This window comes from Paramacrobiotus metropolitanus, unplaced genomic scaffold (genome assembly GCF_019649055.1).
Source record: "Paramacrobiotus metropolitanus isolate TYO unplaced genomic scaffold, Prichtersi_v1.0 Parri_scaffold0000074, whole genome shotgun sequence".
NCBI lineage: Eukaryota > Metazoa > Tardigrada > Eutardigrada > Parachela > Macrobiotidae > Paramacrobiotus > Paramacrobiotus metropolitanus.
Genome location: NW_026570294.1, coordinates 188091 through 203923, shown reverse-complemented (window position 1 = coordinate 203923; position 15833 = coordinate 188091). Strand labels below are relative to the sequence as shown.

The following is a 15833-nucleotide window of genomic DNA, read 5'->3' as shown; positions in this document are numbered from 1 at the left end:
AAATTACAGTTTTCGGGTTTCTTGCCTGCGCTGACCAGTGGTCACTTTGCTGACCATTATGACCCAGTCAGTTATTAAAACAATTTATGGGCTTTCTTTTGATTGTTTATTGTACCGCTTACGATGCTTCTGTCAATTGATATGAATTTTTAAAGATTATTTGTTTTTTAGTACCGTGTCCAACCGTGTCAAAACCGACATGGTATTTTCAATTGACCAGCACTGACCAACGAACGTTTTTTCTCTAAACTTTCCCTCATTCCAGTATAAAGCTAAACAACTGCTTCTTCTGTGATTTTTCTGGTAATTATCTGATGCGGAGGTGGCTGTAACAGCAAGCTAGACCTCCGAGTACCCCGTTTGGTCAATTTTGATCATGTTTGGCCACTCCCTGGACCTTTCGGACATAAGGGAGTTAACGGCTATACGTTGTAAACTGTAGCCTGACCTCTGTTCTTTGAAATAAAACCATTAACATCAACATTTGACCATAATTACGAATAAGAGAGAAGAAGTCCTCCACCATGTCGGTCTAACACGCATAGTGTGGAACGGGTTAAAACCGGAAATTTCCTGCGTTCGATCTGTCTGCAAATACTGTGTGGCAGAGCGGCTGAGAGCGCAAAACAAACAGTTTTCTAGATTTTGCTAAAGGGATTTTTCACATTTGGGTGCTTTTCTTTCACGGTACAGTAATATAAGATTGATAATAATAACATAGGTATATTTCCAGCCTAATGTTTTCTTATTTATCTTGATATTAAATTTTTACAGGTTTTTTGTGAAGCATATTTATACTTAATCTACCATCAATTTCTTTCTGCATGTAGCTACTGGAGGAAGGCATTTTACTGGAGCGTATTCCACTGTGCGCGCGGCGGTGTACTGTGCATCAGTGCATTTTCCTTGCAGAGTCCCGACACACCTTTAAGCATGCCTAGCGGAATGCACCGCGAGAACGTCGTCGACGTTCTGTTCAACGACGGAATGATGCGGTACGGACGCGTGGTGGACGTGGCCAACAACGGGCACTTCGTCGATCTCTTCTGTCTCGATCAACGCCGTGAATTCGTCCCATTCGACCGTCTTTTTGTGCAGAGCAAGGCGGGCGAAGCGCATCTGGCTCTCACCTATTCCCCAGAAGTTTCCAGTGTTCCCGTGGAAGTGCTGGTGCCGGAAACGCGGTGCGGTCCGTGGATTTGGGTCCCTGGTCAAGCAGTCAATTTCGGTCGCGGGATGGCGCGCGGGGAGTGCCGAGGAGCCGTAGCCAAGTGGCGGTGTGTGTATAGCGGAGAAGCGTGCACGGATTTCGTTCCCACGGAACGGATCCGTTGGACAGTGCAGACGGAGCTTTCAGAAAAGAAAGAGTAAGCACGGCAGGCAGCTGAGCAGGAAGCGGGGATTCAGGATAAATGAGACTATAGTATTTTACTTGGATAATTATCCGGCATTCACTCATTTCAGTTAATTTATCCGTTCACTCGTTCAGCGCGGCCTATAACGGGCGGCGAAGTCGGAGACAAAGTAGACGGTAGACCTAAAGTGAACCATTACAATTTCTTCGAGGTACCGAGTAACCAGAAGCTAAACGAACTCTTGGAGCAACGGAATCGGAATACTGATGCAGAGCAAGAACTCAAGCGAGCCGTCTGCAAGGTACAATTCTCGATTGCGGATTATACGGCCATCTGTCGCTCGCTAATGCTATATAGCTTGCAAAGGTACTACTGACAATGATTTCGTTTTGTAGATGCTGTGCGCGCTGCAGGCGGCGGATCCGCGTCCCTCGACGCACTACCACGGGAAGCAATGGTGCGTGGACGGTATTCAAGGTCTACAGTTGGAGAAACTGTCGCGCATCACCCGCCACTTTCTCCTTGAATTACAAAGAGTGACTTCCAAGCAGCCAGGCTCTTAGCTGTCGTTTAGCAGTTGAGCGCGTTTTTGTGGGAATACTGTTTTTGATAATACACACAGGCATATATTTAATCAATTCGCTGCATCATTTTTATTCTTACTTGTAAGTTTGCGATATCAGACATTCGTTCGGCTACAGTAGGCGATAATAATATAGTTTTGCTACATGGAATTTTCACATTTTTATTACGTCAGTGCCTATTGAATGAAGATATTTCGATGGGAAAAATTTTCGTGTGATCTTGATTATGGATTGTAGTCAATATTCTCAATTTTAGGGATAATAAAGCATACATAACTGTCTATTAATTTTTACATCTCATCTAGCACTTTGTACATAGTACATTGTGTAGATTTCTTCGAATTCGTTTGCGTTGAATTTTTGGTTGCTGCCAAAACTGCGACACTGACGTTCGGTTTGCCTTGCTCGGTTCCAGCAGCAGCTCCTCCATCGCCTTCCTGCATCCAGAACAAGCACCTAGCGCCAAGGCGCATCTGCTCTTCGGTGATTTTCACTAACTCATCTTCTCAATAAAGTTATTATTTCCCTATACGGATTTTTAACTTGTCTTCTAAAAATTAACAAGTTGCAAAGAAGCTGACAAGTTCATTGTGGACATGCAAGCCCTAAAACAGCATGGACAAAATCAGAAGGTGCGGACCGTGTTCCCGAAAACGACGCCGGATACCGTGCCGGTCGCACCGTCCACCGTCATTCCAATGAACTGGCCATATTCCTTATCGTGGTGATGTACACCCAAAACGCCTCCAGCAATGCCGCCGATAATACCGCCCACAGCGGCTCCCATTACACCTCCGCTGCCCAGTACTTAAGTAGTGCTCATCATGAAAAGACTGTAAGTCTGCAACCAATCCGAAATAGGTAATTCTATAATTTTAATGACCGCCAGGTCTGTAAAATAACATTATACTGAAATAAGTGTGCTACTTACTAGTGATGATAAAGGGGAAAATATTCTGAACAGCGTCTGACGCTGTGCACAGATCTGAGCTTTTTGGTTTTTGCATCTTCGAAACTAGGCTGTACGACCTGGTTTGCTAAAAGCTTGAGGTTTGTTGTGCACTCGATGCTGTTCTCGAATTTCTCAAAAATTATGGAATTTTGATTTTAATAACTCATCTCCTGTTTGACTGTTTCCGATTTGTCAAATGTCGTTGCCTTGCCAATTTTTTTCATTAGCCTTATCAGTTTATTAACAAACCCGCATATACATGTACCATGGAATTCGGCGAAGCGCAGAATACGTATCTTTCATAATTTCCATATTATATCTTAGTTGCAGTTATGTACTACATAGATTGGCAAGCATATTTGTACAACCAACGTGCACAACGGTTATAACTTATGTAAGCCAAGAATAACCCATGTTTTCGTCAGTCTTGAAATTCGTTTTTCACTGCTTTACTGATTCACGTTTAAGCGAAACGCTCCAGCCAGTTGGTCAAATTAGCAACTCCATCTGGCTGCAGTGCACAGGGTCTATATTTGTCCTGCCCTTTCTCTCTGATCCATTTGTTCGATATCCATTTATTCCCGGCCAAAACCGGGCAACCTGCGTGGAATGTTCGCGGATCCGGTGAGAGATCTTTAAATTTATTGTACCAGAAAACGGCGGACCCGGCTGCGGGAAAGAGTGTCAGGTTGAGACGCGGGAACACCGTGGCGCCGCCGGCCTCCACATCCGTCATATATAGAAGAAAGGTGGCCAGCCGATCGCCCCATATTTCGTAATTGGTCATGGGCGCGATGAGATTGAACACATCGTGGACGTTGGTGTAAAAGTCATAATGCGACGAGTAATGACCACCGATACCGTAGTTGTTGACTTGCAGATCTTCGGCTATGCTGCTGTCCAGATTGGTAATGTGGCCGATGTAGCGGTTTACTTCGGCGATAACCGGATCGATACTTTCTTCTAAAAAGGCGCTACAGAAAGACAAAATTTATAATGATTTTAATCCACCAAAAAGAACACACGCGCTACATTTTTGAAATACGGTAATTGGAAACCATTCCACGGACATCTCCTCCGGCAACACGACCCCGGGATAAATGGTGATGACCGACTTGGCGGATGCGTGACGCTTGGGTTTCCAGCAGGACGCTATGAAACATGATAATTTGCGGGTCATCGTACAGCTGTTCCACTTTTACCGGCTGGATTAGCAGATACGGATTGTTGTACGTTTGATAATGGCACTTCAGTCGATTGCGAATTCCTGGATCCTACCCTAGTCATCAGGTTCTCACAGTGACGATATTCACAACAACATTCGCAATAGAAAGATAGCTTTTGTACAAAATAAAGCAATTGTTACCATTCGTTCTTCTCCGCGACAGAGAGCGCGATACGCTTCATCCGCCGAACTAACGCTCAGCGGATCTACGGCGCCGGTGTTAAAGGATACCGTAGCATTTGGCGCATTGCGAAACGCTTCCATCTGCACAGCAGTCAGATTGTTAATCATATTCTCGTAAACCTTGATGTTATCCTTTAAATTCCAATACTCTGGATCAATCTCCTGCATTTGTAGACTGTACTCCAACGCTCTAACAGCATTGCCGGTATCCTGATAAATTGTCAATTGTAGCCAGTTCAAGATGTCCAAGACGTTGCCGGTTTTTTCTCCTTCCGGTTCTTCGATGTAAGTCTCCAGTGCCGTTTCCAGCCAAGCCGCCGCTGCATTAAAAAGTAAGCTCTGCGCTTGTTGGTGGCCAATCAGGAAGGCTTCCTCGGATGTGAAGGGTATGGTCTTCCGGGTACCGGGAATGCGACCTTCGGCGATGTCCTGCGGATGAATTTTGTAGACTAACTGCAGTCTCGCGAAAATCTCTCCGTAATTGTCGATCTCCTGTTTGTCGGGAAATGTTTGCACGCAGCGCTCTTCCTCAAGTAATTTGTAATGCTCTGCAAGGCAAAGCGAAGACGTTAACACACATAATCGCGAACATGTTTTATTGCAAACAGCTAACTGTGCTACCCAGCAATTGTTCACAGCGTTGTTATAAATTAAAGCTATCGTTTCCTTTAATTTTGAGAATTACCAGTAAACACATCAGTCGAAATTACACTGACGACGTCGTCCAGAGTCAACCACAATTTCATATGCTGGAACGCATTTCGTGGGCGTCGTTCATTCCCCTCTTCTAACAACTGTGACAATCTCCCCTTTAACCTATATTGGCGCAATAAAGTAGTTGACCAACAGTTTATAGTAATATTATATTACCAACAGTTTATAATAATATTATAAACGTAAACTACTGCCAAGACTAAATAATATTATTATTAGTCTTGGCAGCTGCACAGTACTAATTTCTGGTATGCATTTTATATAACCGTACAATTATAGCCGTCAAATTTAGAAACATGCGACGAACCGCTTGGCTTCTCTGAGTTTGCGGCGCTCCTCATGAAGGGTACGTTGCAGAATATCCAAGACCACCTTCTCCGTGGCAATCCAGGCATCCATATCGGCCACAGCTGAAGATACATCGGCTGCAGCGTGGTGATTGTTAATAATAATGAACAGTCCAAACAGAGTATTCAAGAAAACTTGGGACCGCATTATTCCGGAAATTCAGTTTTTCCACAGCAGCTGCTAAGTTCCGGTCCCATAGTAAAACAGAATAACCACAGAAAAATAATAGCTGATTAATTAATTGTTCCACGTGTGACTCATTCTAAATTACCGCGTGCCTGTACTTATGACGAATAATACCGCATATATTATCCTAAAGCTGATAAATTGTTGAAGTATCCATGTACGGTATTTAGAATAACGTTATGTATGTACTGTAATTAAAAATTTCTAAAATCGGTAGTTATTGCACAGCACCACATACGCGGTATGTACAGGGAGGTCTTGTCGTACAATCTGTCTTTAGCTCCGATATCATGCTAACCGTCGAGCGAGATGTGACACATTTATGCTGTATGCTGAAACAAGGAATTATTATGCTGAATCAACGCTAATGTAAAGATGCAGGCGGTAATAACTGATCACACTTTGAAGTAGTTGGTAGCTGAGCTGAAGTGTTGAGCAAATGCAAGCTCAGTAAACTGACTGCAGACTCCAGCCGGTGTTTTGCACCTGAATGATAGCTACAGAAATCGTATGTTTTACTCGTAAGTATTTTCTACCAAGTTACCAACTACCAACCGGTGTTGTTCCCCCACATTTGCTTAAAATCTTTTTAACTGTCACTAAGAGTCATCGTTAGTAATTGTTCTGTTTGGGACTGTGGTGTCACTAGTACATAACGTTGGTAGTTATGAATTGACGACACTGATGCGATTTGTATTCCAGAACATCACTCCTTTATTCAGCGCTAATCATATGTTTGTCTAGCTTCATAGCACACATCATTTAATTTTAGGGCATGGGCACATAGACTTTAAAAGTACCAACCTGCCATCCAGATGCCTATCGTGCACCGCTACATCCTATTGGCAGGATTAATTTTAAGTTGCGATTCTGGTCGATGCGCGATGGCAGCGAATGCCCATCCCGCCCTGATGGACCTGCAGGCATTCAAGACCACGGAGAAAATAATTGTGGAGTTATTGGGATCTCTACTTCGAAAGGAAAGCATAAAGGTTGCGGAAATTAAACGGTTTGTTTGACACCGCTCAGTACACAAAACGTTATTCCAAAATGCAGCGCGTCTACTGTTTAATTCTGCCTTTGTCGTATATCTACTGATAATTTGTAATGTGCACGTATATAACCGGTATGTCTTTGTCAATTTAAACGGCGGTGTTATCATTTCGTCAATTGTTGATGTTTAATCTCTATCCGGCCTTCCAGTTTGCTTCGTTGTCCAATGCTATAAAGGGCGGGCCATCACCCTATTACACTAACAATAAATTCATTTTATCATTAAGCTCGCGCAACTAGTGTTAATTATCTGCAGTTACACGAAACAATTAAAGATCAATACAATTGCACAAGCGGCAAACAATGAAAGCGGAAATGACATGGATTGGGTGCGGACATTTCAACGCGTCAAACTACACGGGGTGGACTTCGATGATGTGCTGAACTTAACGAAGACTGACGTTTTTGCAGGCAATTTATTATTCTTTGTCATTTTAAACCTTGTTTCGATCACCACTGTAGGTTGTTGCTACCAGCCATTAATTATTATATAAAGTACATAAGTGATATCAGCTACGAATCCGACGCTCACGATCAGGATTTCATAATTACAGATATACAGAGTGGCAGCTAAAAATTAATTTCATTACTCAATATTCCAAAATGTTTACAAATTTAGATTATCGATACACAGCCCAGATTTCTTGTACACTCCTACAGTTTGTACAAAATCGTCTATTCCCTATTCCATAACTATTCCCTTCCGTTGCAGAGCACAAACAGTTATTGCGAAAACAGCGTTGTTTACTCTCCTTCCCCACGAAATCGGAAATGGATGGTCGCATAGACACCCTCGCAAAATTCCAGTCAGATGAGGATATTCCAGCCCGAGATATTGTTAAAGGTCACGTTCCCGGAATGCGCCCTGCCAAGCTTTTTACATCCGAAGACGCTTTCCTGATTGGACAGAAAATAGCCGGCAGCGGGAATTTCACGTTAGCGGCAGACTGGCTCAAAACGGCAAGAGAATTACGTAATGAAGAGGAAAATGGAAGCTGACCAAGAGTGAAACGTAACTGCAAAATAGCGGCACGACAGACATGCAGTGGCTGTAAATAGCAAACTGTGAGCATGCGATACGATTTTATAGTACCGAGTGTACCTTTACCGGACAATGGTGTTTGAATTAGAAACTGCAAAGCATATTTTATCATTCAGAAAATTGTATTGGAAACGGCGTTGTTCAGAACAATAAGGTTGTTCTTCGGCCAACCGGGTCAAGAAATGGTGCTGCGCATCCGCATAAATAACCTTTAACTGTAGAAACGAACTCTCTACCGTGTGCTAATATGCAAGATCATTTGGAGCGCATGAATGAAAACATCTCCCGCATTATCGGCAAGAACCATCTGCACTGTATTGCAGCCAACTATGTTCTGCCTTTAATTACGAAAACGCTTTGATTATTGAATTTTGTCGTTTTTTCTCAGACCGGCGACTTATTAGTGAGTAGTTACATCGCGCGCTGTCTGTGGCGTTATCTAACGTAATTTTCTTTGTATAACGCCTGGTAAGTACCACAGTTCTTATTGTTAAAAGAATGGCCTTATTGGAAAAACTTAGTGGCTGTTGAACTTGCATATTTATTGCAGCCTTTTCGACTTTCGTGATGGATAGGCTGGCTGACCAGGTGGTGAGCAGCGGATACGTAATCGGCGTCGCGGTGGGCGGGGTGGTCGGCGGCATGGCTGGAGGTCTCTTCGGCCTCCATCGTTTGGATAAGGAATCGGGCCGGTTCGTCGGAATGATGGTGGGCGGTGTGCGGCGCTGCTACCTGGCACATAGTTCGCAGAGAACCACTATTAACACTGGCTGGACGAGATACAGCGAGTCACGCAGGGCTAATGGCTGGATACTTCATGGGAGGAGTTCTGTATCAAACATTCAGCGGATTCAGAGTGGGAGATCCGACGATGTAAACGGAGATCGTGCGAACTTAGCTTGTGAATTAAATTTCTGTTCTGGGTTGTGTCTGTTGAGGAGATTTTTCGGAAAAGCATTACCAGTTTTCCAGGAGCAGGAATATATGCTGCAGTCAGGAGAATTCATGTATTTGTGTTGTACCATACCGAATAAGTGACAGTAAACGGTTGAGATACCAAATGGTTCCTTACTAAACGTTTTAAACATCGCACGAATATTACAAGCTGTAGACAGAAGTCGATTAAAAAGTATTAAAATTTTGGTATGGCAAATTATATTGTAATCCGGAGCGCGGAGCTAAGGTGCGAAAAGCCATTGTACGATATCGTAATTATCGAATTATTGAAAGATGCCCAAAGGCTATAACAAAATGCACGAAAAAATAAAATTTCTGAGCATCGGCATGTACCGGTACTTTAGCACAGCCTAATGACGAAGACGGCGAGGAAGTCGATGTACATAGATGCCGACAATCTTCCTGGGCCGGCAGTACTGGATACTACGCATAAATGCATAATGGTATTATACACCGGGAAAGCTATCATGGATACTCGCAGCGAGTCGGATTCCGACTGAATGTGTTTTTGAAAAGGCGAAAGGTTACGTTCCTTCGACAGTTCTGTAATTTCAAGCAGTTCAGTTGTTGACATGTAGTGAATTTTGTTATTACAGTACAGTGCTTTTATACGATGTTTGATTCTACCGTTTCTACGTACCTCCACTAATACTATTTTCCAAATAGTGGATTTACTTGTTTGAAATTTGTTAGCCCATGCCGATAAAAAAACACATTTAAAATATAATAGCCCCCCTGAAATACAGGTCCATGCCCGTAACTAAAGCCCCTCCGGGGCGTTCCAACTTTTGAAGCCCAGGGCTTATAATTCGATAATTACGGTATTCGCATAAAATTATATTCTTGTGCACTTTGCACTACAAGTAAGTAGGTATAGAACAATAGCATAAAAGTTTATTGTAAACGATTCAGCCGTTGGTTTACAAGTATCTGCATTCCAAGTTACGGTGAACAATCTGGCAAAACTAAATCTGTCGATCATAGTGTTTTTAATTGCAATCCCGCTTAGCAACTTCTAAGTTCTAACATTTAAGGGAAATATGCCGGTACATGGCCTCAAATTCATGTCTACCTGTACAACCAGCGTTACTTGCGCGCAAACAGTTACGTTTTTTTAAATTTCTTTGTTGCATCCACTAGCTGAGTGATTTGGTGGCATGACTGTGAAAACGATATACGCGCAAAACATTCGGTTGTAAAGTTAATTGAAACTTAAAAGAGGAGAAATCCTAAACGCGCCTCGGTGTACCAAAAGTCTCATTATCACCCTATTGAATTCAAACTTTGTCAGAAAATGGGCATTCCCATAAGGATCGTTTTTACACCGAGCCACCGTACAAATGTTGTTTTAAAATTTTAAATTGAATTTCAAAGTTTTTGAAATTCAATAACTAATTCCAAAATTAAGCTAGATAAGCCGTTCGGTGTAAAAACGATCTTGGCCTACATTGGCATTTACTGAGAAAGTTTGAAAAAAAACGAATAGAAACGAGACTTTTGGTACACTCGAGAACAAAAATAGGACTTTTATTCACAGCAATTGTTTTTCTGTTCGCACATCGCGCGGTCAGATCCGCGTCTTGATCCGCATTGTTGCATTCGATCTTGTCTGCCCGTTTTGACTGAACTGAGCATCTTGCCACAAGCGCTATGTTTTAGAGTGCGTGTACACATTTGATGACTTGATCGCATTTTATGCAATTTTAACTTTCATTCTGAATTGAAAAGTATAACACTAACATTTTCTGTTAGAGCAAAGCTTGCTCTATCCAATGAGATGCTTTCGTGAAATGAAGTCAAAAGATACATATGTACCGACACACTTCCCTTAAGCGACGTTCAGATACTTAGCAAAAATGATATCTAAACCGTTTATTCGAATCAGTCTAGTAAAAGCACACTGCGGCATTTTCCCGCACAATTAATGAGCCGTGATACTTATCCCAAGAAGCTTCTTCCACAGCAAAACAGGAACAGATCCACCCACAAGCTAAGTTCACACGATCTCCGCTCAGTTCGTCGGGTCTCCCACTCTGAACTCAGCAAACGTTTCATACAGAACTCCTCTCATAAAGCCTCCAGCCACTGCCCCTGTCGGACCCGCTGCAAGCGCTCCAGCCATCGTAAGTATTGGTTCTCGACGAACTATATGCCAGGTAGCAGCGCCAGACACCGCGGCGGCCACCCCGCCCACCACCATTCCAATGCATTGACTATATACCTTGTCCCCACGATGTAGCCCGACGAGACCTCCGACCACACCGCCGATTACACCTCCCACAGCGACTCCGATTACGTAACCGCTTCTCATCAGTTGGCTAACCATCATGAAAAGACTGCAATTCGTGATTCTCGCCGGGACTGCAGACTGGCAGTGTGTCATTTTGACGTCACTAAAGTACAGGGATTTTCGCAGTGCGCCAAAAGGGAAATGCGCATGCGCCATGTAACACGCGAAAACGGTCGCACGTTAGGCGTTCTGTAATACCACGGCCATCGGCATCGCCGCACAATTTAACAGGGCACACTTCACTTTTTTATCAGGCATGTGTCGCGCAATTGGTAGAGCTTAGTGTTCTATTAATTTTCATGTGATTGCCGCCATAGTAAGCAGAATAATGAGAGAACTCGCGCTGTTTAAAAAGTGCCAGGAAAAGCACGTGTTGCTATGGGCCTACGATGACTTCTGGGCGTAGCGTGGGCGTACGACTCCCAACCGCCACGGGGCGCCATCCGGGCGAGAATCGTCAATAAGATAAATTCGCAGATTTTAGTGCTCACCAAGTTGTTCCAGAAACCCCGTTCTTTTAAAAATATGCTTCGCGGTGCTTACTAGGTGGCGTAGCAGAGAAAATTACGCTAAATAGTAAACAGCGCCACACACTGCGCGTGATATAATAAAACTAATAAGTCACCGACAAAACGCAATGATGAAAACGCTTTCGTAGTTAAAGGCAGAGCATAGTTAGGTAGCTGCAATACAGCACAGATAGTTCTTGACGATAATATAGCTTTGCGGCAAATGTTAACACTGTGCTCAAGTAATCTTGCAGAATAATCATACACCATCAACTCTGTAGAGGATTCGTTTCTATGTGCAAAGGTATATAACGTGGAACTCAGAATGAGTCCAGGACAGAGATCCCCACTGACAGGATCCTGCGTAGCGTAATATGCTATGAAATCTGGATAAATGCCCAACGCACGGCATCCACTAGCATAGGTACACTTTATTGAGTGTGCAAATCAACTCACATCAACACTGACTGAACACTGGCAAATCTGCCAAGCGAAGAGCTAAATCAACGCTCTTCGCAGCGCACATAGGCGCGCCCACACAAGGCACATACAACCAATCAGAGGAGACACAACACTGACACGTCATCCGCTTAACGCCACAGGCGTGAGGGTGGACGTGAGTACAGCCATGGCTCACATGCCTCTGGGAGGGATGCCGAGCTCCGTTCGAGGCTGCATCCATCTCCGTGTCGAATCCAATCGTTTTGGCGGACGGCCTGTGTGTGCTCATAAAAATGCTAATAAAACATCATCTCTTTTAGTCCATTTTATCACATCTAATTTTATTCCAAGTACACGATGTGAAAATAAAGAGATCTGTATAAAAATACTATAACATCAACAGTAAAAACAGATCAACAGAAGTATTAATCAAAATCCGTAGACTAGGATCCTCCACTCATCGGGTCACAGGTATCCTGTCCACCGTTAGGAACTTTTCGGTCCAATTCCGCTCCATTGAGCAACTTCGCTCCGCTTGAGCATCTTGCGCATCACAATGCGACTTTTCATCACGTCAGATCCGCTTTGAGAATCGTGTGCGTATCATCGTACGACTTATGAATACTGCTTCGTCTTTGGAATATTGCGTATCTAATGTACGACTTCGGCCAGATGAGATCCGTATTGGTCATGGAGGGACGTCATGTAGACAAGCGAAGTTCGCTTCCTCCCTGGTAAGATCATCTTTGAGATGATCCAGATGTGCGACATCGTAATAATTCATCTTCCATTTATGGCATGAAGGAACTGTAGTCGTTTCAAGCTCGACTTTCAAGCTCGTTTCAGCTTGCCTCCCTGGTAAAGTTCACCTGTCGCACATCTCATCCTTATTACAGAGAGCCGGCAAGTTATACCGTAGCAACTCCGTTTAGAGATCCGGCTAATTACCGTCGATTCTCACACTTCTAAGATGAGCTGAGTTGATGGACTGAGAGAGCCGACTCTAAGCCGTAGCAACTCCTTTTTAACCATATCATTATTCCATCATCTCATCTCCCTCGTCACCATCACGCGGCTGACGTTTTTTCGTCGACTTCGGCTGATTTTGGTCGGAAGTTCGATCCACAGGTTCTGTCGATGCAACTTCTGCGGCTTGTTCTAGTTGAACAACTCGAACAGCTACATGACGTGGACCGCGTCCTTTTCCTTGGCGACTTCGTTTTATCGCCTCAAGCCGATGTCGTGCATCATCTTCCTCCAGCTGTAAGTCCCGGTTTCGAGGATCATCAGCCAATCGTTGTCGGACATCCTCGTAATGATCCCGGATCTGCTGATTCCTGGCAGCTCGTCTCCCGGGTGCGTTAGGGACTTGAGGTGGTGCCGGTTGTTTATGTCCGTGTAGATGCTCTTTGATATACGCATGGACATGATCTTTCGGTTCAACATATTGGGTGTCCATCGTCTCGCGGATTCGATCGAGCATCTCCTGATAGTGAGAATCGAATATTTGTTTGAGGTTGTCATATTCCAATCGTTTTTTAGCGTTCTTCAGGTCATCGTCCGCTTTCTTAGCTATCGCCTGATGTTTCGCGGCTGATCCCATTTTAGCGGCTTTATCCCGAAACACTAGCGGGACCTTATTCTTCATCATGTCAGAACTCAATTGATTAATCGACGAATAATGTGCCAGTCGTGCAGCATAGATCTTCTGACCCCACGTTCTTGCGTCATGGCTGGTAGGATCAACTACCAGGCCAATCGCTGCTCTCGCTGCCAGCACTTTAAATGCCGGGTTCACATGTCGTAATACGAACTGCGCAACATATTCTCGTCGTTCTTTGATCTCTTGGTATTCAAACTGGGTCCATCCTGTGGTATCAACTGTATCCAACGGGACTCCCAATAAATTCAGGTCCAATAGACTTGGCAGACCACACTGTCGGATCGGTGTGTAGTACGTATTCGCCTCTTCAGTCGTGATCTCCAGTCGCCCAAGTCTGCTCTCTCTGATTTCCTCCTCATATCGTGAGTCAATTAGGAACTGTCGCAGGTGCTGCAACTGAGTCAAGATGATTCCTGACTGTTCCGATTCAATGTCAAGTCCCAGATATCGGACTATTTCAGCTCGCTGATCTTCAAGATCATCCATATTATACGTTTTTCGGATGAACTGAGGACGCCTTTGCTGGTTATTGAACCGAGACGGTTTATGAACTTCACGACGATCATCTTCTCGTCGATGTTCCGGTTCACGTCTTTCTTCTTGTTGACGTCGTTCTTCAATAATATTACGAACGTCCTGCTCACGTCGCGGCGGTGCCTTACTCGCCGATGTCGACGGCTGAAGATCGCTGTCAAGAACCACCTGTCTTTTATGGACAACGTTATCTTGTGGCATCGATGTGTCCATCGGTTCATCTCTCGGTAACGTCACGATCAATGGATCCACTACGTAAACTTCGGACTGCACACGATTATATTTTGGTGGGCTGTCTTCCCTCTCCCCGCTGGAAGATCGCTTAGTCGGCAACTCAAATGTGTTGAAGAATGCCACATCATCTTGCCATCTTTTATCATATGGGTCTGGGCTTCTGTTTCGGCGCTCTCGTCGCTGATCGCGAGATCGTTCTGGTGTCAAACCCCTGACTTTTTGATGCACGAGTGCACATCCCATCGGTTCCTGACGTCTTTCCTTTTCAGGTTCCGATCGTCGTTCGGTTATGGTTGCACTATCAGTGGCTGGTCTGCGTCGAGCACCGACTTCAACCACTTCATCTCCGTGGCGCTCCCAACCTCTTGGGCCACGATGATCTCGATCACGAGATCGTTCACGGGATCTATCATCTCGTTCGTTATGATAGTCCCGAGTTCGTTCGCGAGAGTATTCCCGCGATCTCTCATTCCGGAAGTCGTAGTTTCTTTCCCTTGAATATTCACGTGATCTCTCACTTCTTCTGGTAGGTGATCGAGGTCGTGTAAACCCTCCTTCATCTCGTTTAAAGCTTTGGAATGCTTTCATCACCTCCGCTTCACGTTGACGTGACTTCCGGGCTTCTTCAGTCATCTTTTCGATGAGCATCTGCGTCTCTGGTTTAGGTTTTTCACCTCGTTCCAACCTGAGTTTCTCTCGCAGGAGGGCTTCGAACAAGTCTTTGCGGATATCCAGAGGGTTTTTTATCAGCGCGTCAATTTGTATCGTCAATGATTGGACTCTGGCGCTGGCCTCGTCTTCATTTAATTTGGATACAGTTATTGGCTCCTTTCCTTTTTGTGCCAACTTTGCTCGATGTTCGCGCGCGATTTGTTCCTCTGCTCGTTTACGGCTGGCCACCGCTTCGGCCTCCAACTCTCGACGCCGCTTATCTTGCATCATCATTTCCATGTCCGCATCGAACTTTCTTCGATAAGCATCGCATGTGTCGTCTTGAGGAGGTTCCAAAGTTGCGTCCCATCCAAGTTCGCTTTTCTGAATCGCTTGGCGGTAACGGTCTTCAATTAACATTTTCTCTTTTGGTGGGACATGCTGCCAATTATCGGCATAGATGACGTTCCGAAACACGTCTTTGTTGCCCCTTGCGGCTTCCGTATATGCCACAAGACTTCGTTCAGCTGGTGGTAGCAGCATTAAGCAGTTCCAACATGGAAATTTCCCATTGACAGCCTTGTTATTTCGGATACAGTCCGGACACTTAGGATCAAAGCCCGTAAACCGATCAATTTCCGAATCGATAAGACGTTGCGCTGGTGTCATCGCAGTTGTCACCTGACTCGTTGAGGGTGCCGGTACTGCCTGATGTCTCGCCGGCGAAGGTGCTGCCTGACTTCGTACGGCCAGAGGTGCCGATTGAGCTGACCTGCCTTGGATCTGCTTGGTCATCTGGATTTTCGGGTTGGCTTGACTTTTTTGAGCCATTTTTCCACTTTAATCTGTAATCAGAACATCTCAATTGACATCACCTCATCTCATCCATATTACATGAAATCCTTCTTATCA

The 15833-nt window shown here is 44.4% G+C and overlaps 2 protein-coding genes across 3 annotated transcripts; one reads left to right on the top strand and one right to left on the bottom strand.

The window, feature by feature from the left end:
* Positions 1-3115: 3115 nt before the first annotated feature.
* LOC129595137 (prolyl 4-hydroxylase subunit alpha-2-like) lies at positions 3116-5772 on the bottom strand. The gene is made up of 5 exons (XM_055492053.1): positions 5321-5772; positions 4985-5115; positions 4258-4847; positions 3924-4165; positions 3116-3865 (listed from the first exon to the last, which is right to left on the bottom strand). The coding sequence occupies exons 1-5, from the start codon at positions 5506-5508 to the stop codon at positions 3355-3357; spliced, it is 1662 nt and encodes a 553-aa protein (XP_055348028.1). The 5' UTR covers positions 5509-5772; the 3' UTR covers positions 3116-3354.
* A 275-nt stretch (positions 5773-6047) lies between these two features.
* LOC129595152 (prolyl 4-hydroxylase subunit alpha-1-like) lies at positions 6048-7707 on the top strand. Of its 2 annotated transcripts, XM_055492069.1 has the most exons (4): positions 6048-6068; positions 6320-6556; positions 6857-7011; positions 7313-7707. In XM_055492069.1, exons 2-4 carry the CDS (start codon positions 6363-6365, stop codon positions 7597-7599), a joined length of 636 nt encoding a protein of 211 aa, XP_055348044.1. In that variant the 5' UTR covers positions 6048-6068; positions 6320-6362; the 3' UTR covers positions 7600-7707. The 2 variants fall into 2 exon arrangements, with proteins under 2 accessions (XP_055348044.1, XP_055348043.1); XM_055492068.1 differs by lacking the exon at positions 6048-6068 and having other exon boundaries at positions 6104-6556.
* Positions 7708-15833: the final 8126 nt, after the last annotated feature.